Raw genomic sequence first — 18,332 nt, 5'->3', positions numbered from 1 at the left:
CACAAAAAAAAACCCTCATACACATAAAATTAATTTAAAAAGCTTAGTGCAAACCTGAGTTCTTCATCTATGCCCTGGGTTCGAATACAGAAGTGACCCGAGAGGCGACAGCCGTGCACGCGCTCTGGGTAAACCCATCTCACCGTCCTGTCACTGAAGATAGCCCGAAACTAAGGTATCGGAAAGAAAAGCTTAAATAATTCCACGCTTCTCATCCCAACAGTCCAGAACCCACCACTAACCAGCAGCTCAGTCAGGGCTGATCTTTTTCCGGAGACCAGGTGGTGGGTCATTCCTGGTCATGTGACGTGTCAAAGTGGGTCACGTGACACGGCTGCGCCTTCCATTCCACATGGGGGAGGGAAGGAGTACAGACGCTCGGGCCCACGCTTCCACGGCGCTAACGAGGCGCTACCTGCATCCAGAAGAACTAATGTGGAGCTGCCGCTGCTCTTGCAGACGGCGCGTTTTCCCGCCGAGGTCTGGACCCCGCGGGGTGCTCAGCGCTCTTCCGGCTGCCCCCGCGGGGTGGTTCCGCCCGAGGCCACGCCCCCTCCGTCCTGCTCGTCCCCCCCAAATCCAGCTCTGGTCTCCGGCGTCTCCAGGCTGCATCTCTGCGCTCTGCTCGCACCCCGCGCTCCCCGACTCCACTCCCATGGCGTCGCTCTTGTGCTGTGGACCCAAGCTGGCTGCCTGCGGCATCGTCCTCAGCGCCTGGGGAGTGATCATGTTGGTGAGGGCACTGCCTGACCCGAATCCCAGCGGGCCTCGGGGATTGGCGGGCTGGAAGGCCAGAAACCCCAGGCCTCAGAGGGAAGCACACAGGTTCGGAGACTGGTTGGCTAGCTAGCGGCGGGAGGACGAGACGGAGCTCAGGTTGGAAATGGGGAACTAGAGCGAAAGGGTGCTAGTGACAGGAGACCCTGGGAACGGGGGCCGGGTCTGGTAAACTTGGGGATCCCTCAGGGTAAGAGAAGACTAGCTAGTGCCTTGAGAGATACTTCGATGAGTGGAGGCGACGGCGTGGGAACGTGCGCTGGCCCCAGAAATAGGTAGCCGGGGCCCTGCTTCTCCAGGACTCCACCGGCCGTCAGTTGCAGAAATAGGAAGAAGCGCTGGTTTCCCCCATCCCTTCCGCCTTGTCCCTGGAGAATGACGAGTCTTAGAGCGCTGCTTACTTTACTCCCGCTTGCCCTGCACTCGTACTCGGTGACCTACCTTACGCCCTATCCTAAGTGGCTGCGTCCCAAACCAGCTACAGCCACCCCTGCTCCCACCTCATTCTGGTTAATCCCCGGCACAGGTGTTGGGCCAACCTTAGAAATGGGCGGAGTTTAGGGAGCGACCCAGAGGTCTGATGCTGGAATCTGTTAACCTCCCCACTCCCCTTTTTCAGATAATGCTCGGAATATTTTTCAATGTCCATTCCGCGGTGTTAATTGAGGACGTTCCCTTCACGGAGAAAGATTTTGAGTAAGTGGTTGGGTGCAGGTGGGAAGTAGCAGGGTCACTGCTAGAGGCCGGGTGTTTGGGACCCTAGGTTAGGGGACTAGGAGAGCTGCTCTTTACAAAGCAGTTAGAGGTGGGGTGTCGATCAGGGACAAACGCGTGTTTAACATGCAAGGCTCTAGTTTCACTACCCAGCACTAAAAAAAAAAAAAAAAAAAAAAAGAAGGAAAAAATTAATGCACTTAGCAGCCTTGGAAATCAGGCTTCCGCGGCCATCGCGAGCCGGCTACTTTAAATGTGGCCTCTTCAGATATTTTGCCTTTCTGTGCCTTGGTCTACTTCTGCAAAATGGATACTGTCATAGAACTTATCCCATCCGGTTGCGGGGCGGGGAGACTAACGCAGTAAAAGCTTAGAATGGTGTCTGGTGCACAGACGCCCTGTTGGATGCTCGGCATGTTTGACATTTCCTGCTTCGTTGCCACGCTCCATTCCAGGAATGGCCCCCAGAACATATACAACCTTTACGAGCAAGTCAGCTACAACTGCTTCATCGCCGCGGGCCTTTACCTCCTCCTCGGAGGCTTCTCCTTCTGCCAAGTTCGGCTCAATAAGCGCAAGGAATACATGGTGCGCTAGCGCCCAGCTCCGACTGCCTTTCCCTTCTTCCCCCGCCTCTATTTAAAGACTCCTCCGTCGGTCACACCCTTCTGGCGGCCTCAGCGTTGCCGGGTGACCCTGCGGAGACCGGACCCCTGGTCCTCTGCTTTCCAGCCCCGATGGAGGGGACTCCCGTGACCGCGCACCGCCTCCCCTGCGCCCTCGCCTAACGCTACCTACAATAAAGAGAAGCTTTCTCTTAGTCTCGCGTCTGTGCTTTAAGCGAGGGGGCGGGCCACAGCGAAAAAGTGAGGTCGGCCTTCCCCTCACAGTCTCGACCCCTCGACGGAAGTGGAGTGAAACCATCCGGAAGTGAGGCGGTGTCTTCCACCTCGTCTCCCGCCCGGCGTCGAGGAGGCCTAAGTGACTGGGGGAAGAGGCCGCGTTTGAGCCAATGGGCTGTGGGGAGGGCGGGACTTCCTGCGCGGGAGCTGAGCGGCCGGAGGCCGGGCTCGCTGTGGTCCCAGCTCGCGTGGTGGCGGCAGCGGAGCGTCCCCGTGAGGAGGCGCGCGGGGCCATGACGTCAGCGTCCACCAAGGTTCGACCTCCCTCGCGGACTGCGCTCCCTGGCGGCCACGGGAGGGTGGGCCCCCTGCCTGGTTCTGGGCTCGTGCGGGGGGGCGGGCGGGTCCGAGGCTGGGGTGGGGCTAGGGGCTCCAGGCGGGAAGGCGCGCTGCCGGCCCCCAGTAATGCTGCTCCGCCTCCAGGTTGGAGAGATCTTCTCCGCGGCCGGTGCCGCGTTCACGAAGCTCGGGGAGCTGACGATGCAGTTGCATCCCGTGTCGGACTCTTCCCCCGCTGGGTACGTGAGCCCAGCAAGGACTGGACGCCGAGAGCGGGCGCTGGGACTCAAGTCACAGGCACAACTCTCATAGGGCAGGGATGTATGTTAATTCCTCTGTGTCAGGCACAGCGCAAATGAAATGTTAATAAATCATGGTTGAATTAGTGAGTGAAGGACAGGTGATACGAGAGGTCCACGATCTAGACTCAGTTGTCTCCTGGTACAAACCGACATAACACAGACCCTCTCTTTACCACCCCCCTTTTCCCCCAAGCCGTGTGGACTTCCCTAGTCTGCTGCAGATCACCCAGGGGGTCTCCCTACCTGTTGAGTTGGTTTCAGTAGGTTGTTCATAGCAACTGTTACATGTTGATGAAGAGAGATGTTTTAAAGTGGCTATGAATGCAATTTCATGTGGTTAGGGGTTCATCCCCAGGACTTTTCTCAAGGGGGGGGTCCCAGAGATTGGGGGGCAAAGGCTGCTTGGCTGTGGAATGCATAGCCTGTGGGCTGGCTCCACCCTCTCCTCCCATTTTTGCTATTCCTCTTCTCCCCTTCCCTTCTGACAGTGCGAAGTGGACGGAGACGGAGATAGAGATGCTGAGGGCCGCTGTGAAGCGATTTGGGGACGATCTTAATCACATCAGCTGTGTCATCAAGGAACGGACAGTGTGAGGGAGGGTGGCTGGCAGAGAAAGGGGGGTGGGCAGCTTTCTTCCTCCTTACCCATCGTTTCATTTTCCTGGGAACTCCTAGCTGAGCATCTTTCCTACTGTGTTGCTAGTTTTGTTAGGATTCCCTTGAGGACTGAAAGAATATAAGAATTGTGGCAGTTGGTCAGAAAGTCAAAAAATGCAAGTCAGAGAATTTGATTTTCAGGGTGCTGAAGATACTCAGTGATTGTATTTGATAATAGGAGTTACCTTGTTATTTATATAGATCTTTTGAGGCTAGTGTTTCCATGATATGATTCTGAACTAGTTGGTCAGGATCGATGAATAAGTCTCAATCTACTCTATCAGTCTCCAAGCCATACACATCTATACATCTCCCCCAAAGGAGGATCATGGGATGGGCCTTTCTGGCTACTCAGTTCAAGGATTCCACTCTGTATCTCATCAGTCCTAAGTGATAGGGGATAGGGAGACCCCTTATCCATTGATTGAGGCCTTGGCCTGAATGCTTACAAAGGAACTCCCAGAATTCCTTCAGAGTGGCCCATTAACCCCTCCCCTCCCCTTAGCGCTCAGCCTCTCTGATGACACCCTGATTTGCTCTCTCTTCTCTTCAGGGCTCAGATAAAGACCACAGTGAAACGAAAGGTATATGAAGACTCCGGCATCCCCCTTCCAGCTGAGTCACCCAAGAAAGGGCCCAAGAAGGTGACATCTGGTGTCCTGTCACCTCCAACCGCCCCTCCACCTGGCAGCTCCAGTGTTCCTGAAGCTGGGGGTCCTCCCCTAAAAAAACAGAAAGCTGGTAAGGGCTGTGGAGATGCTGCTTAGGGTAGGGTTAAAGGTCCCATCTGAGGCTTGGTGAGAGAATTGGGCCTAGCCTAGATGAAAGAAAGATGGATCTCTCCTCCATTCTCTGTGGTGGTTCCCAAATGGGTAGGGGGGTGTAGAGCATGAAGCTTGGAAAGATGGGAGGAGGGAACACAGGGAAACCTAAAACCTAGCCTGTGCCCCCTCCCAGATGTGACACTCAGTGCTCTGAACGACTCCGACACCAACAGTGACCTGGTGGATATTGAAGGGCTAGGAGAAACTCCTCCAGCCAAGAAACTCAACTTTGACCAGGGTAGGAGTCCTCCTCCTCCCACACTGGCTGGGGTGGGGAAGTGCTCACCTGGATGGCAGGGGAGGGTCCAGCAGAAGCCCCTTCCTCAGGTATGGGCTTCAGAAGTACAGAAGACTGGGTCAGTCAGTAGCATGGTATTTGAGCAGGGGGTGGATCTTGGAAACATACTTGGTGCTCGCTCGCTCCATCTCGGTCCATTTTACTTCCTGTTCCAGACAGCCTGACCCTGGATTCTGGCCTTCTCTCGACCTCCGCTGATGCTCCTCTACTCTCCTGCTGAACCTTCCACCCTGTTCAACCTGAACCTGTGGATCACCTGAGACTCTGAGCAAGGACTGCATGAGAGAGGGTCAGAAGGCTGCTGGAGTGGTCCACCGGGCTGTTCCTCATGACCACGTGCCCTCACCCTCTGGCTTCTATCTGATGGACATTTTTATACAGAAAATAATAAAGATTTCTCTCAGCATGGTGCTGTCAGCTGCTGTTCCCTCTCCTCTCCTTAGCCCTCTGGGCCCAGCCCTTTCTCAGTAGCTTTCACTACCCTGTCTGGAGCAGCACAGCCAGTATTGGCAGACTTGCTACCCAGTGCCAATATTTCTGTGCTGCTAGAGCCAGGAGAGTTGGGTGTGGGCAACAAAGACTCCACTTTGCTCTGTAGAGCCAGAACTTACTCCCAGGGTTTCTGGCAGCTAGTCACACTTACACTACCTGGGGGTTTTAGAGGGGCTGTTTTCCAGTGCTTCCTACTTCTGCCCCATTTTTCAAGAACTTCATCCCAGTGTCCCAGATGTTTTTTGTGTTGCTTCTCCAGGGTGGTCTCCCAGGACCAGGCCTCAGCGGTGCCTCCCCCACCCTCGCTCTAACACCACAGTGTGGTTTGGACGTGGCCACAGTGCCGTACAAACCACAGTGTGCTGCTGGGGCGGGGGCAGGATTAGGGTAGAATGAGAGGAAGACAGCACATACACACACCAAGAGTAGGGAGATGAGAAGGTATGACTGGCAAGCATGGTCCAAAAAGGTTGGAAAGAACCAGGAACCAAGAACAGTGGTTTAGCAGGCAACTGGAAGATGAGCTTAGAACCTTCTTTCCCTCTGTAGGAACTCTACTTTGGGGATCTCTAGGATGGGGCAGAGGAAATAGGGAATAACTGAGGAAGACCAACAGATTGCCTCCGGCTCAGTAAGGGCAGGGACCCAAGGCTTCCTGTGTCCATTCCTCCCTCCCTAGGTCAGAACCCAAGAGAAATGCTAGGAGAGACAGGGCCAAGGACAGCAGGGTTGGGAGTTGGCAGTCCAGAGGTGGTGGGGCCGGAACATGGTTGAGAGAGGGGGGCCGGAAGTCGCCCTGGGCCCTGAGCCTGCCACAAGATGGAGGCCAAAGACAGGAAATGGAGGCCAGGGGGAAAGGGGTTCAGGAGAACCCAGAAGAGGACCATCTGGACCTGAGGGCCAAGAATTCAACCCTAAGTGCTGCTTTGACTTCTCAGGGCCCCCCAAAACCCCCGGCCCACCCTCACAGCAACACTCATCAGCCCATTCACCAGGCCCAGGCAGGCAGGCCCACCCCTGAGAGCCACGTTTAAGCAGAGACAAACATGCCTCTCCCCACCCCCTACCCTAGGCCTTCCCTTAGCCTTTTTCTCCTGTCCAAGACTTGATTTCTGAAAAGAACATTCCAGAACACCAAATCTCTTTTGGAAATCAAAATAGTACCCTGTAAAACCCAAATATTAACCTTCCATATCCCATCCCACCTTTTACCACCACCACTACCCTTGTGACACACCCCCCCAAAAACTCTTAGCAATCAAAAGATCTAAGGTGGTGTATGCAAGCAGTCTATTTAGGCCCCCGAGGATGCCAGACCCTCTCCAAGACTACTTTCTGGACTATATAAAACCCTGTTAAGGCTCTCTGTTCCTCACTGCACCCTCTAGAACCCCCAAAACAACTGTGGCCCCTAGTTCTTATCCCAACAAAGCTTTTGTGGAGGTAAAAGACATCAAACACTAGCCTAACGGCTGTGCATATTGGGGAGCTCTCTAGTCTCGAGCTTTGGTTTCCACCTGAGGGGATACACCTTAGGGGTATAAGAGAAAGCCTCTTCGGTGGTCCCCCAATTCCAAGACTTGACAAAGCCCAACCCCACCCCAGCACGCACCTCCAAACCTCCCCCCCAACCGCCACGTCTCTCCTGAAAACAGGGGACACTTTCCTCCCCACTTACCTCAGCTACTCTCCCCTGAGATCCTGGTTCCCTATTTTGAAAGGAGCAAATTTTGGGGTGCATCCCTCACATTTGGGGTGCAGGAGAAAGGAGCCGCCCCAGTCGCATCGCTGGCCTCCTTCCTCTCGGCTGGCTCAAGGACTGGGTAGTGCCCTGGGGAAAGGGGACCCCCACAAAACAGCTCTGGAGGGGTTCCTCCACTCCCAGTCAGAACTGGGGATACCCCCCCAAAACCCGTCCCAGCCCATCCGTCTCCAACTCGGCGGGAGAGGCAGCTGCAATGCCCCAGTCAGATTCCCCCAACACTACATTCCTCACCCCATCTAGAGAGGTCCCGGGGCCCCCAAAAAATCCCCAAAAAATCTAGGATGTTGTGAAGACAATCCTGGACTAGCTCCCCAAATTTGGGGTCCTTAGATACCCCCGTTTTTTCAGGAAAATTCTGTCTTTCTCCTGCCTCCCGCCAGCCCTGCTCTGTCCCGATGCCAATTTTGGAAGTCACTCCCTCCTTCCTCCTCCCCGTTTCTCCAGCCCCCCCCCCCCCCCCCCGGTCCCCCCCCCCCCCCCCCCCCCGCTCGGGGGCTAGGGTCCAGGACACCTGGCTTCCAGACCAGGGGGGTACTCCTCAGAGGGCTAGGGGCCAGAAGGTCAAGCTCATTGCCCCTGTCTTAAGGAAGCAGGAGAGCCCGATCCTCCCCTCCCCTCCCCTCCCCCCTGGCTGGTCTCGGTGGTGGTTTAGGAAAGCCTGGAGGATTGGAATCTGCCATTGCTATTGCACAGGCAGTTTTTTTTTTGCCTTGGGTTGGGGGGGTGGGCGGTGGGAGGGAGAGAGGGGAGGAGAGCCGAAGAGAGCAAGGACCCAGGCGGGAATATCTGGCCTGGTTTACCCTCTAGCCCCTGCTGCCGTTTGGGAACCCCTCCCCCGCCTCAGTTCACCCACTCTTCCAGTTCTCTGCTTTCTGTTTGGGACTCTTATCCTTTAAAAAATCACCTTGTTGCATCCCACCACAGCCCCTCATTGCCACAGTTTAAGCAGCACTGTCCTGGCCAGAGGCCTTCACTTTACCAAGAGACACTCCATTTTCCTCCACCTTCTCCCAAACAGATGTTTTTTTCTTCCATAAGAAATTAGGGTTCAGAATCTAAAACCACATTTTCCCTTCCTCATATTTATCAAAGCTATATGCTAATAAGTCCATGATGAAACATCATGCTCTTCCCTTTAAATCCTGGGATTATTTGAGGGGTTCACTAAAAATAGAAATTTCTAGAATCTAGGGTGAAAGGGGGCTATAAGGAAAAGACGACCCAAATCAGAAATGTGCTCCAAAGTACATGCACCTCCAAATCCATTTAAGTTTATGATCCATCTCTCAGCTTCATCAAATATGGCTAGTGACAAAACACCCCCAAATAATGATACCCCAAAATTGTCCTCCTATCCTGCGGAGCCCTCCTCTTATTTCTCCCCCTGGAGGTTTCATACCTATACATGCACAGATAGTAATATTCTCCCCTCAAAATAAGTTTCCACAAGATTTACATATAACACTTGCCCCCCACCAAGTCTTCAAACTTCAAAGCCTTGTCTTGCTCTTAGCTTCCTGTTACGCTCAAACTCATGATATTTTTTAGGTTCCAAATTGAATTTTGTGTCCTCAAATAATCTAATCTGAGCCTTGAAACAGAGAGCACCCCAAAACAGACTGTATTCCCCAAATCAGTAGGTCTGTTTTGGCTCTCCTGGTAGACCAAAATGACAGAGATGGGACAGTCCCCAAATTGTAGGCACCAGAACGCACAGAAATAAGATAGCTTCAAAATTAGCCCCATACTCCAAACGTGCTATCAGTCCTCAAAAGTCAAATACAGGCCCCAGAGACCAAGAAAAACATCCTATAGTAAGTGGTACCCCACAGCTGACCAGATACCATTCCATCCTGACACCAAAGAAAGCCTGTATCTAGTTTTTACTTCCAAAGTGAGCAGAGACCACAGTAACCCTCATGTGGTGAAGCCACATCAGCATGCTGAATCCTTAGTTGTCCTTGATTCCCAGTTACTCTGCTGTTTTTGTATTTTGTTGTTGCAAACAAAAACCACCTCACTGGAACTGAAGTGGAAGGCCTCAGGCCTGGATGTGCAGCTCCATGGTCAATGCTCAGTAATTCTTGGCCAACTGTATTTACTCCTGAGCCCAAATCCAAAGTGCTCCTGCTTTGTAGCAGGCCCCTCTTCTCTAAACAAAATTTATCCTCCCACCTCAAGTCTCTCCAAACAAAACATAAAGGTGTGGTCCATGCCTATCTCCTGAGTCAGGTACTTAAAATTAAGTTATGGGGTCCCCTCCTGCCCTTTATCTCTCTTCTCTGCCCTCTCTCTCTTTTTACACCACCCAACCTTCCTGTGAATGTTCACTAAAAATTCACCTCTAGAGACATCTAGATAATGTCTATCTTAATTTAAAAAGAAAATCCCGTGTTCCCAGGCTCAAGACCCACTCTTTGTCCAACTAATCCTCTCACTCCCAAGGCCACTTTCATGGGAACCCCAGCCTGACTTTCCTTTGAAGGCCCCTAACTCTTCTATCCTCTACCCAGTGCCCCTCTGAAAAACAGAGGTGCAAAGCAAACCCCCGAGAGAGAACAGCCCAGATCTAATCCATCTGGCTCCTGGGTCTGAGCACACCCCCAGCCTGGTGGAGACCTGAGGGCGAAGCGAGACTAGTGCTCGTCTGCCCCCTCGTGGACAGAGTCAGACATTGCCGAGCTCTGCCTACTTGCCGCGCTGGACCCCGGCGCCCCGCCAGACTCAAAGCTCAGCCTACCGGCGCGTGCTCGAGGCCCTAGTGAGCTAGAACTGAAGGAGAGCGAGAGGGCTTCTGGACGGAGACTGTTCCCCTGGATCCCTAAAGTACTCAGCAGAGAGACGGGAGCTAAAGCAGGACGCCTGGGTTTCCCAAGCGGCTCTCGGTCCCCACCCGGGGCTTTCCCCACCTCCTCCTTGGGGAAGCAGCTGGAGGAGCCGTCCGGTCGCAGGACAATGGAAGGAAACGAACTAGAAATCATATCCGCCCGTACCCCACCCGGCCAGAGCCCCCCCTTTCTGTGGGCACTACTAGAGAAGCCTGTCATCCACCCCGCATCCCCCACCATCTGAGACCCCACCGGAGCCCACTGGCGCCTCCCCAAACCTGGTGCCTACTTAGGTTTCCCATTTTCTCCCATAGCCCAGTGCACTGGAAGGGAAAGTTTTGCTGTATTTCTCCTTCGACCGGCTCCTGGCACCCGCTTCCAAAACCCAACACACCAATTTTCGCTGTCACAGGTCCTCCGACGACACAGGGCCCCCATAGTTCCGATCTGAACATCACTAGCCTCCTCCCCAATTCTAACATCCTCATCCTCGGATGTTCTTTTAATGAACCAAAGTCCCCTACTGTACGACCACCCCGGGTTTCAGAGATCCCGCCTTGGAGACAGAGACCCCGCCCCGGGCTCACCATCTGGGGAGTGAGAGAGGAAGGAAGGATATGGACCTAGGCGTTCACCCCACCTCCACCCCCGCCCCCGACATCCCGGCGGGATAAAGGAGCAGAGGCCGAAAGAGGAGAGAGACCCCGCCTCCCTGGAGAAGAGAAGGCACAGCCCCTGCGGGACAGGGGTAAGAACGAGACCCTGAGGGAACCAGGCTTCCGGGTCCCCAAAGAGGGTTGGGGTTTGCTGATGGAAGTAAGACTTGAGTTTTAGAATTGCGCTAAACTGGAGATGGGGATTGGTGAATTTGGAAATAAGAGTAGCAGAATTCTGCGGTTCGGGGACGGGGGCTTCCACTGCGGTTTAGAAGGGTATGGACTGCAGCTCAGAAGTGGTCCCCAGGCAAGGCCTGGCACCTGCGACCTAGGCGCGCCGCATAGCAGAGGAGAGAGGTAGTGGCGGAGATACCTAGAGTCCAACCAAAGGCGCTGCGCGCGTGTTTCCGCACGCTCCCCATCCAGACGGAGGCAAGGGAATTTGCGACTCGCTCCAAGCGCGCTGGGATCTAGCAAAGGGAAGAAGGCGACCGTATGGTTGAGGGCAGAATGAACCAGATGAATTAAGTGGGGCAATTCGTGATGTACCCAGGGTCTGGAAGCGTTGGCTCTAGCAGCATCTCGGGAAGAAAATGCAAGCAGAGAAGGGAAGATGGCTTAGGACTGCCTGGACCCGCTAATTCTCTCGGTCGCCCGCCCAGGCTTGAGACGCAATGGGTTCCACAGCGGCCCCGGAGGGAGCGCTGGGCTATGTCCGAGAGTTCACACGCCACTCCTCCGACGTGCTTGGCAATCTGAATGAACTGCGCCTGCGCGGGATTCTCACTGACGTCACGCTGCTGGTTGGCGGGCAACCCCTAAGAGCGCACAAGGCAGTTCTTATCGCCTGCAGGTTTGAGGGGGTAGGGCTCGTGGGAACTAAATGGGTAAAGGCCACGGAGAGGTAATCCAAAGCCAAGCATAAGAGAAGCTAGACATAGTGGCCCACACCCATAATCGCAGCTCCGGGGAATCAGAGGCAGAGGATTGGGAGTTCGAGGCCGGCCCGGCCTGAATTGGGAGGCCTTGTCCCAAAGGGAAGGAAAACCGAGAGTTTGAGGGGGTAGGGCTCGTGGGAACTAAATGGGTAAAGGCCACGGAGAGGTAATCCAAAGCCAAGCATAAGAGAAGCTAGACATAGTGGCCCACACCCATAATCGCAGCTCCGGGGAATCAGAGGCAGAGGATTGGGAGTTCGAGGCCGGCCCGGCCTGAATTGGGAGGCCTTGTCCCAAAGGGAAGGAAAACCGAGAAAAGAAGCATGAGGGGAACATTCTAGAGTCGGGGGGGGGTCTCAGTAGGGAGTCAGGACTTTGGCCTCCTAGCTTCTAACATGACCCATCTGTCCTCTCTCCAGTGGCTTCTTCTATTCCATTTTCCGAGGCCGAGCCGGAGTTGGGGTGGATGTACTCTCTCTGCCTGGGGGGCCGGAAGCCAGGGGCTTCGCTCCTCTTCTGGACTTCATGTACACTTCCAGGCTTCGCCTCTCTCCAGCCACCGCACCAGCCGTCCTTGCCGCTGCCACCTATTTGCAGATGGAACACGTAGTCCAGGCATGCCACCGCTTCATCCAGGCCAGGTGAGCAAGGCCGGGCTCTGTGTTCCTGCGAGAAGCAGTGCCCCAGGTATTAAGGGCAAAGGCAACAGCGTTAATGACCATCACTCTTTCTCTAGCTATGAACCTCTAGGCATTTCCTTGCAGCCCCTGGAGACAGAACCCCAAACACCCCCAACAGCTCCTCCACCAGGCAGCCCCAGGCGCTCTGAAGGACACCCAGACCCACCCACTGAGTCTCGAAGCTGCCGTCAAGGCTCCCCAAGTCCAGTCAGCCCAGACCCAAAGGCCTGCAACTGGAAAAAGTACAAGTTCATTGTGCTAAACTCTCAGGCTCCCCAAGCAGGGAGCCTGGTGGGGCAGAGTTCTGGTCAACCTTGCCCCCCAGCCAGGCTCCCCAGTGGAGATGAAGCCTCCAGTAACAGCAGCAGCAGTGAAGATGGACCCATGCCTGGTCCCCAGAGCAGGTATACAATCTGTAACTCCAAGAGTTTTAGAGGCTGGCCTACACTAGAAGCCCCATTTGAGGGATGGGTTTCACCTTAGGGAGTTGGACAGAAGCCAGGCCAACTCTGTGACATGAGAATTTGATTGTGGGAATGTGGCTTTTTGGTCAACATTAGTTCACTTCAGAGGATAGGCCTTGAGGTTCATGTCTTCCAGGAATAGAACCCCAGCAAACACACATACACACATAATCCCTAACTAGGCCTTACCATCTGCCTAGGCACTCCCCAACCACCACCACTGCACAGTTTAAATGTGGAGCTCCAGCCAATACCCCCTATCTCCTCACACCCCGGGCCCAAGAAACTACTGGATCATCCTCTGAGCAGCCTCCTCGTCCACCACCAGGTAAGAGCTCTTCTCTTCTGGCTTTTCTCCTGTAGCTGCTCCAGGTCAGTCTGGGCCAAAGGCCTCAGAAAATACTTATTCAATGGTTTTTAAACTTTGCTGTAAATGAGACTGTCCTTTGAAGCTTACACCTCATAGATCAGAACTGAAAACAGGGAGCAAGCATCAGGTTTTTTTTGTTTGGTTTTTTGTTTGTTTGTTTGTTTTTTAAGATGTCCAGGTGCTTCCAAAGAGAAACAGAAACCTCCACCCACTTGCAGGAGCTTCCACTTACTGCCACCAATACTGAAAAAAAAAAAAGCACACTACTCTAGAATCAGACATATCTTACCGACTCAGATAGTGGGCAAGTCAAATGAGTCAAGAGCTTTTACACTAAATTAGAGGTTACCCTCCCCCAACACTACTGTGCTGTTGAGTACTAGTGCCTAGGAAATCCTCAGTAACTAAGGCTGTCACTGCACTTTACCCTCCCCAGGAAGTGAGTTTTTCAACTGCCAGAACTGTGAGGCTGAAGCTGGATGCTCATCGGGGCTGGACCCCTTGGCCCCAGGGGACGAGAACAGACCGTATAAATGCCAGTTATGCCGTTCTACCTTCCGCTACAAGGGCAACCTGGCCAGTCACCGCACAGTGCACACAGGTAGGAGAGGGTCCTGGGTTTGTACCCACAGCTGTCCTGTAGCAAACTGACTGTCGTCGTTCCTGCTTGCAGGGGAAAAGCCCTACCACTGCTCCATATGCGGAGCGCGTTTTAACCGGCCAGCCAACCTGAAAACGCACAGCCGCATCCACTCGGGAGAGAAACCGTATAAGTGTGAGACGTGCGGCTCGCGCTTTGTGCAGGTACTCAGTCTCCGAGAGGACTGGAAGGTCAGAAGGGGGAGGGCTAACAGGGGAGGGCTCAGTCCTTCCCAGAGGCGCGGTCTGAAGGCTCCTCCCCTCCTCAGGTGGCGCATCTGCGTGCGCATGTGCTGATCCACACCGGAGAGAAGCCCTATCCTTGTCCCACCTGCGGAACCCGCTTCCGGCACCTACAGACCCTCAAGAGCCATGTTCGCATCCACACAGGAGAGAAGCCTTACCATGTGGGTACCCACCCCCGCCTGTCCTTAAAATTACCTCCCACTGACCTAGGGGCCGGGCTCAGAGGAATCGGCCATGCCACCGATTTCTTGAAAATGGTTCAGTGAATAAGGGGCTTGGGCCAGGAAGTCGGGTGGATGTGGTCATGGCCTTGGACGAGGCGTTATTTTCCCCGAGGGGCTAACAGGTGGGGAAACTTTTGTTACATAAGGCAAGGCGTATCTCCTGAGGAACTGGGAGGATGTGAATGCCAAAGAATTGATTTTCAGCAGATTGCTGGGCAGTTCACCTTCCCTCTACGCCTAAAAAGAGGTTGTGGAAGGGGAGGGATCTGACCCGGGCTGTCCTTCTGCAGTGCGACCCCTGCGGCCTGCATTTCCGGCACAAGAGTCAACTGCGGCTGCATCTGCGCCAGAAACACGGAGCTGCCACCAACACCAAAGTGCACTACCACATCCTGGGGGTGCCATAGTTGAGCTCCCACCCAGACGCCACTGGCTCCCTGGGGCCTAGGAAAATTGCAGGCTTAGGCTTGGCTTCTGAGTCAGTCATAGGGGTGTGCAAGGCCACTCAGAAACTACTGTCACCTTAATTTCTTGCTGGGGAGAGCAGGGGTGGCAGATCCTGGCTAGATCTGCCTCTGTTTTGCTGGTCAAAACCTCTTCCTCACAATCCAGATTAGCTAGATGCTGGGAGAAAGGAGACTGAAGGAACTTGCTCTCCTTAAGGGAACTGCCCCCTCCCAGACTCATCTGGTTTATCTGTAAATATAATTTATTAAGGCCCTGACACCAGGGCCTTCATTCTGTTTGCATTTCCAACTTTCCCTCTCCACAAGTGTGGTCAAAAGTGACCTGAAACAGATGAGGTTGCTGCTCTGCTGGCAGAGATTACTAGCACTTGGCTCTCCTTTAGCTTGAGTGTTTTGTATTTTTGTCATAATTTTTACGTTTGGGATTGTCCTTTTTCCTGTTTGTTTGCTTGTTGGTTTGTCTCTCTGATTCTACGTCTGGGACCTTTATTTGTTCTCTGGCAAACCCTGAGAACATGTAGGGTTGGGTCAGGAATCCTCTGGTATTCTGGATGGAGCAGGTTCTCTAGCAGGCTAGAAATGGATAGAAATCTTTTTGATGAGTCCAAAATGTAGACAGTAAATTCCTCCTGAAGACTGGGAATGTGGGGACAGGATTCCCCATCATTCTTAGTGGAGGCTGGTAGACTTTCCTGCAAGTTGGCCCAGCACCTAACCTGTACCATTAAACTGATCACCTGGGTTTGACTGCACTACATCTATCAGATGCAGCCCACCCAAGGGTTTGAGTTGAGCCCATAACCCTTCCACTGGGTTGTGTTGTTAGCACTGAGTTCATATCTCCATCTAAGAGACTTGAAGATCCTTACCAGAGATCATGTGACCTTTTCCTACCTGCCCAGTCTCTAAGAATGTTATGTCCTCAGGAGAATTATAACACTCTACCTTTACTAAAGAGTCATACTTTATACTTCATAAGTACCTGGGTTTGAATGTTCCTTGGGGTTCTCTTTACCTGAGGTGAGCCCCTTCTTTCTTGAATGTGTTTTTGGACAGCTTCTGGCAAGTGTCCAGATTCCAGAAATTTCTTCTTTAATGGGTGCTTGGTAATTTTCTTACCTTAGAAAATCTGAGTCTGTGACTCAGTCTTCCATTCCTACATTCCTGTCTGGGAACAGTGAATGTACTAAGACTTTACACAAAAAGAAAAAGGGGGCTGAGTTCTATGCTGGGTTTGTGGTTGTGTGGGATTACTATTGGAATTGCATATTTAAGATATTTAAAAGACTCCTTGATGGTTGGCTAAAGGCCCTTTCTCTTTGACCAAGTTGCCAGGTAGTGTTAAGAGGTTGGTTGAGGGCTGCAGTTTCTGGTGTAGACCATATAGATAAAAGTGTTTGGAATGGAGCTCCCTCTTGGTTAGATGGAGTGTCTAGAATGTTGGATAATACTCTGAAGCCCTGATTTATATTCCTGATTCTTGTTGCCCTGGGAGCTACTTGATTATAGGAATTGATGTCCAGGGTGAAAATACTTTGCAATTCCTGGGATGGAGCTTCCTCATAAGACAGCCAGCCCTTGGGGCTATCATGTGGGGTCTGGTGAGAAAGCTATTTTTCTCCCTCTTTCTATTTTACTCCTATATCACCTGAGCACAGAATTGAAAAAAGAAGAAAAGCAGGGGACTGATGAAAGAAGGAACCATGATTTCTGTTCAACAGGCTGGATGGGCATGTGGAAAGTGCCGAGGGGTGAGATGTTAGATCCTGGAATAAAGAACTGCCTTTCTGTGCCAACTGCTGTGTCCTAGGTTCTTATTTGATGAGAGGGAAAAGAGCAAATCTGGGTCTTGGAAAAAGGTTCTCCTAAATAATAACTTGGATTCTGTACTCATTTCACTGTCCCATCCCACTAGACCTTTTCAATGGTCCTTGTTCTCCCTTCCCTGCCCTAGCCTTCCCTTCCGGCTCATTGTGTAGGAACCAGTGACTTCATGAAGTTTATCCAGAGCCACCTGCATCCTGCTGGTCTGAAGTCACTTCCTGCCTGAGGTATGGAGGCTTCAGGGAGAAAGTAGGAAAACACTAGTATTACCAGGAATCTGGGAAATGCATCTGTGCTAGGGATCTTTTTTTTTTTTTTTTTTAATGGAACATCAAAGATTTACTTTTTAAAAAATAAATCATACAATCTATATAAATAAAGTGTACACAATATAAAATGGTATCTTTAACAGATATGGAAATACTTATTTACATATTTTAAACTGGTAATCACAAACTACCATGATCATTGAAGTGCACTTGGTATTCTGAGAGTTCTTTGATAGCCGCACTTTGTGCTAGGAATCTTAATGCATGGGACACCCTACCACCAAGGAAGAATGAATAGGACTTGGGTCCCATAAAACAACAGGCGCTGGAGGTGGCAGCAAGAAGCCATGTAGTTAAGAGCCTACATGTCAGCTCTTCCCAGCAACAGTATCTTGGAATCTATCTCATACCCAGTTCATGGTCTCTTCCTCCTTTTCCTGTGACCTGTGTGTGTCCAGGGTACACAGATCAAGGTCACTAATGTTACCTCCCTCTGGGCTTTAAATTCCTCACCTGTAATAAACATGAACAAATGCAGCACCACCCCCCCTTGCAACATTTACAGGCTGTGGCTGTGTATCTTCATTTAAAGCTCACGACCTAGGTTAAAGTCAGAAGACAGCGAAATATAGAAACTCAACAAAAATTTCCTGTCATTTTCAACTACAGCTTGTATAGTTGAAAATAAAATCAGCTGTTATTACTTATCACCTGTTATATACCAGGTCCCAAATTAGGCACTTTAGTGCACAGATTTACAAATTTAAACCCCCTAGCGGTCCTAAAAGGTTAGGACTCTTATCCCCAATTTACAGATTAGGAAACCAGCTGAGATATTCAGTACCTTGACCAAGTGATGAGTGATGAAGTCAAAACCAGAACTGTGATCGATTCTAAAGACTAGACTCTTTTTTAAAAAATATTTTATTTATTATTTTTATTTTATGTGTATAAGTGTAATGCTCGCAGAGGTCAGAAGAAGGCATCAGATCCCCTGGAACTGGAGCTACAGATGGTTGTTAACCACCATGTGGGTGCTGGGAATCAAACCCAGGTCCTCTGCAAGAGTAGTCAGCACTCTTAACTGCTGAGCCATCTCCAGCCCAACACTGGGCTCTTAACTACTGATGTTCAGCAACACTGTTTTCTGTACTTTTGGCATATCCCCACTTACAATTCTACTTACAAAAAATTATACACACACATATACATGCATACACAAAGACATAGGATTTTGGTATAATTATTTTTATTTTCCATATATTCAACTAAGCAGTTCAGTTTCATTAGTTTTGGTTTGCTTGGTACAAGGAATTGAACCCAGGGTCTTTCACATGTTAGACAAATGCTGTACCACTGAGCTACATCTCCAACCCTTGGGTTTTAGATTAATTATTGTCAGTGTGTATGATGTTTCGGTGTACATGCCATGGCATGTGTGTGGGGATCAGAGGACAACTTTGTGAGGCTGAATATCTCCTTCCACCTTCATGCGGGTTCTAGGGACTGAACTCAGAAACTCAGACTTGGACATCAAGCACTCGACCTGCTGAGCCATCTTCCTAGCCCCCCACCCCCTTGTGGTTTGTTTTAAACTTTTTTTTTTTTTAATGTGTATGAATGTTTTACCTGCATGTAAATGAACCACGTGCATCCAGTACCCACTGAGGCCAGAAGAGGGTATCAGATCACCTGGAATTGGAATTATAGACAGTTG

The 18,332-nt window shown here is 51.7% G+C and overlaps 3 protein-coding genes and 1 long non-coding RNA gene across 18 annotated transcripts in view; 3 read left to right on the top strand and 1 right to left on the bottom strand.

Moving 5' to 3' along the window:
- Window positions 1–381, bottom strand: part of LOC103752174 — a 30,537-nt gene extending 30,156 nt beyond the window's left edge. For 6 of the 7 annotated variants that reach the window (XR_003847421.1, XR_003847422.1, XR_003847420.1 and 3 more), the window contains exon 1: window positions 243–381. This is a non-coding gene — a long non-coding RNA (uncharacterized LOC103752174). Of the gene's footprint in view, window positions 1–54 lie in introns of all 7 variants that reach the window. The other variant, XR_001872105.2, reaches the window with a different exon arrangement.
- Rnasek (ribonuclease K) lies at window positions 326–2,239 on the top strand. Of its 2 annotated transcripts, none has more exons than XR_003847418.1 (3): window positions 326–825; window positions 1,397–1,473; window positions 1,947–2,010. XR_003847418.1 is itself a non-coding variant. In XM_008855882.3 (3 exons), exons 1-3 carry the CDS (start codon window positions 434–436, stop codon window positions 2,086–2,088), a joined length of 519 nt encoding a protein of 172 aa, XP_008854104.2. In that variant the 5' UTR covers window positions 364–433; the 3' UTR covers window positions 2,089–2,239. The 2 variants fall into 2 exon arrangements, 1 of the variants encoding a protein (XP_008854104.2); XM_008855882.3 differs by having other exon boundaries at window positions 364–733; window positions 1,947–2,239.
- A 260-nt stretch (window positions 2,240–2,499) lies between these two features.
- On the top strand, window positions 2,500–5,159 carry CUNH17orf49 (chromosome unknown C17orf49 homolog). Of its 6 annotated transcripts, none has more exons than XM_008855875.3 (6): window positions 2,500–2,647; window positions 2,817–2,911; window positions 3,463–3,564; window positions 4,185–4,372; window positions 4,589–4,693; window positions 4,909–5,159. In XM_008855875.3, exons 1-6 carry the CDS (start codon window positions 2,504–2,506, stop codon window positions 4,971–4,973), a joined length of 699 nt encoding a protein of 232 aa, XP_008854097.2. In that variant the 5' UTR covers window positions 2,500–2,503; the 3' UTR covers window positions 4,974–5,159. The 6 variants fall into 6 exon arrangements, with proteins under 6 accessions (XP_008854097.2, XP_008854101.2, XP_008854099.2 ...); XM_008855876.3 differs by having other exon boundaries at window positions 2,501–2,647; window positions 4,913–5,159; XM_008855879.3 differs by lacking the exon at window positions 3,463–3,564 and having other exon boundaries at window positions 4,913–5,159.
- A 5,292-nt stretch (window positions 5,160–10,451) lies between these two features.
- On the top strand, window positions 10,452–16,318 carry Bcl6b (BCL6B transcription repressor). Of its 3 annotated transcripts, none has more exons than XM_029557608.1 (9): window positions 10,452–10,586; window positions 11,048–11,347; window positions 11,852–12,073; window positions 12,169–12,516; window positions 12,777–12,904; window positions 13,383–13,547; window positions 13,620–13,750; window positions 13,855–13,992; window positions 16,181–16,318. In XM_029557608.1, the coding sequence occupies exons 2-9, from the start codon at window positions 11,169–11,171 to the stop codon at window positions 16,184–16,186; spliced, it is 1,317 nt and encodes a 438-aa protein (XP_029413468.1). In that variant the 5' UTR covers window positions 10,452–10,586; window positions 11,048–11,168; the 3' UTR covers window positions 16,187–16,318. The 3 variants fall into 3 exon arrangements, with proteins under 3 accessions (XP_029413468.1, XP_008854092.1, XP_008854094.1); XM_008855870.2 differs by having other exon boundaries at window positions 14,346–16,318; XM_008855872.2 differs by having other exon boundaries at window positions 10,474–10,586; window positions 11,157–11,347; window positions 14,346–16,318.
- The last annotated feature ends 2,014 nt before the right edge of the window (window positions 16,319–18,332 follow it).

This window comes from Nannospalax galili, unplaced genomic scaffold, assembly GCF_000622305.1.
Source record: "Nannospalax galili isolate Female #2095 unplaced genomic scaffold, S.galili_v1.0 scaffold146, whole genome shotgun sequence".
NCBI lineage: Eukaryota > Metazoa > Chordata > Mammalia > Rodentia > Spalacidae > Nannospalax > Nannospalax galili.
The sequence above is the reverse complement of the archived record's forward strand: the minus strand, read 5'-3'. Positions and strand labels throughout refer to the sequence as shown.

Excerpts from the sequence above, each read along its gene's own strand:
- Rnasek (XM_008855882.3), top strand. The coding sequence starts at position 434 with ATGTGGAGCTGCCGCTGCTCTTGCAGACGGCGCGTTTTCCCGCCGAGG. Across the intron at positions 734-1,396 it reads CCTGGGGAGTGATCATGTTG|ATAATGCTCGGAATATTTTT; the intron begins GTGAGGGCACTG and ends CCCCTTTTTCAG. Across the intron at positions 1,474-1,946 it reads TTCACGGAGAAAGATTTTGA|GAATGGCCCCCAGAACATAT; the intron begins GTAAGTGGTTGG and ends GCTCCATTCCAG.
- CUNH17orf49 (XM_008855875.3), top strand. The coding sequence starts at position 2,504 with ATGGGCTGTGGGGAGGGCGGGACTTCCTGCGCGGGAGCTGAGCGGCCG. Across the intron at positions 2,648-2,816 it reads TGACGTCAGCGTCCACCAAG|GTTGGAGAGATCTTCTCCGC; the intron begins GTTCGACCTCCC and ends CTCCGCCTCCAG. Across the intron at positions 3,565-4,184 it reads GTCATCAAGGAACGGACAGT|GGCTCAGATAAAGACCACAG; the intron begins GTGAGGGAGGGT and ends TCTTCTCTTCAG.
- Bcl6b (XM_008855870.2), top strand. The coding sequence starts at position 11,169 with ATGGGTTCCACAGCGGCCCCGGAGGGAGCGCTGGGCTATGTCCGAGAG. Across the intron at positions 12,905-13,382 it reads GCCTCCTCGTCCACCACCAG|GAAGTGAGTTTTTCAACTGC; the intron begins GTAAGAGCTCTT and ends TACCCTCCCCAG. Across the intron at positions 13,548-13,619 it reads TCACCGCACAGTGCACACAG|GGGAAAAGCCCTACCACTGC; the intron begins GTAGGAGAGGGT and ends TCCTGCTTGCAG.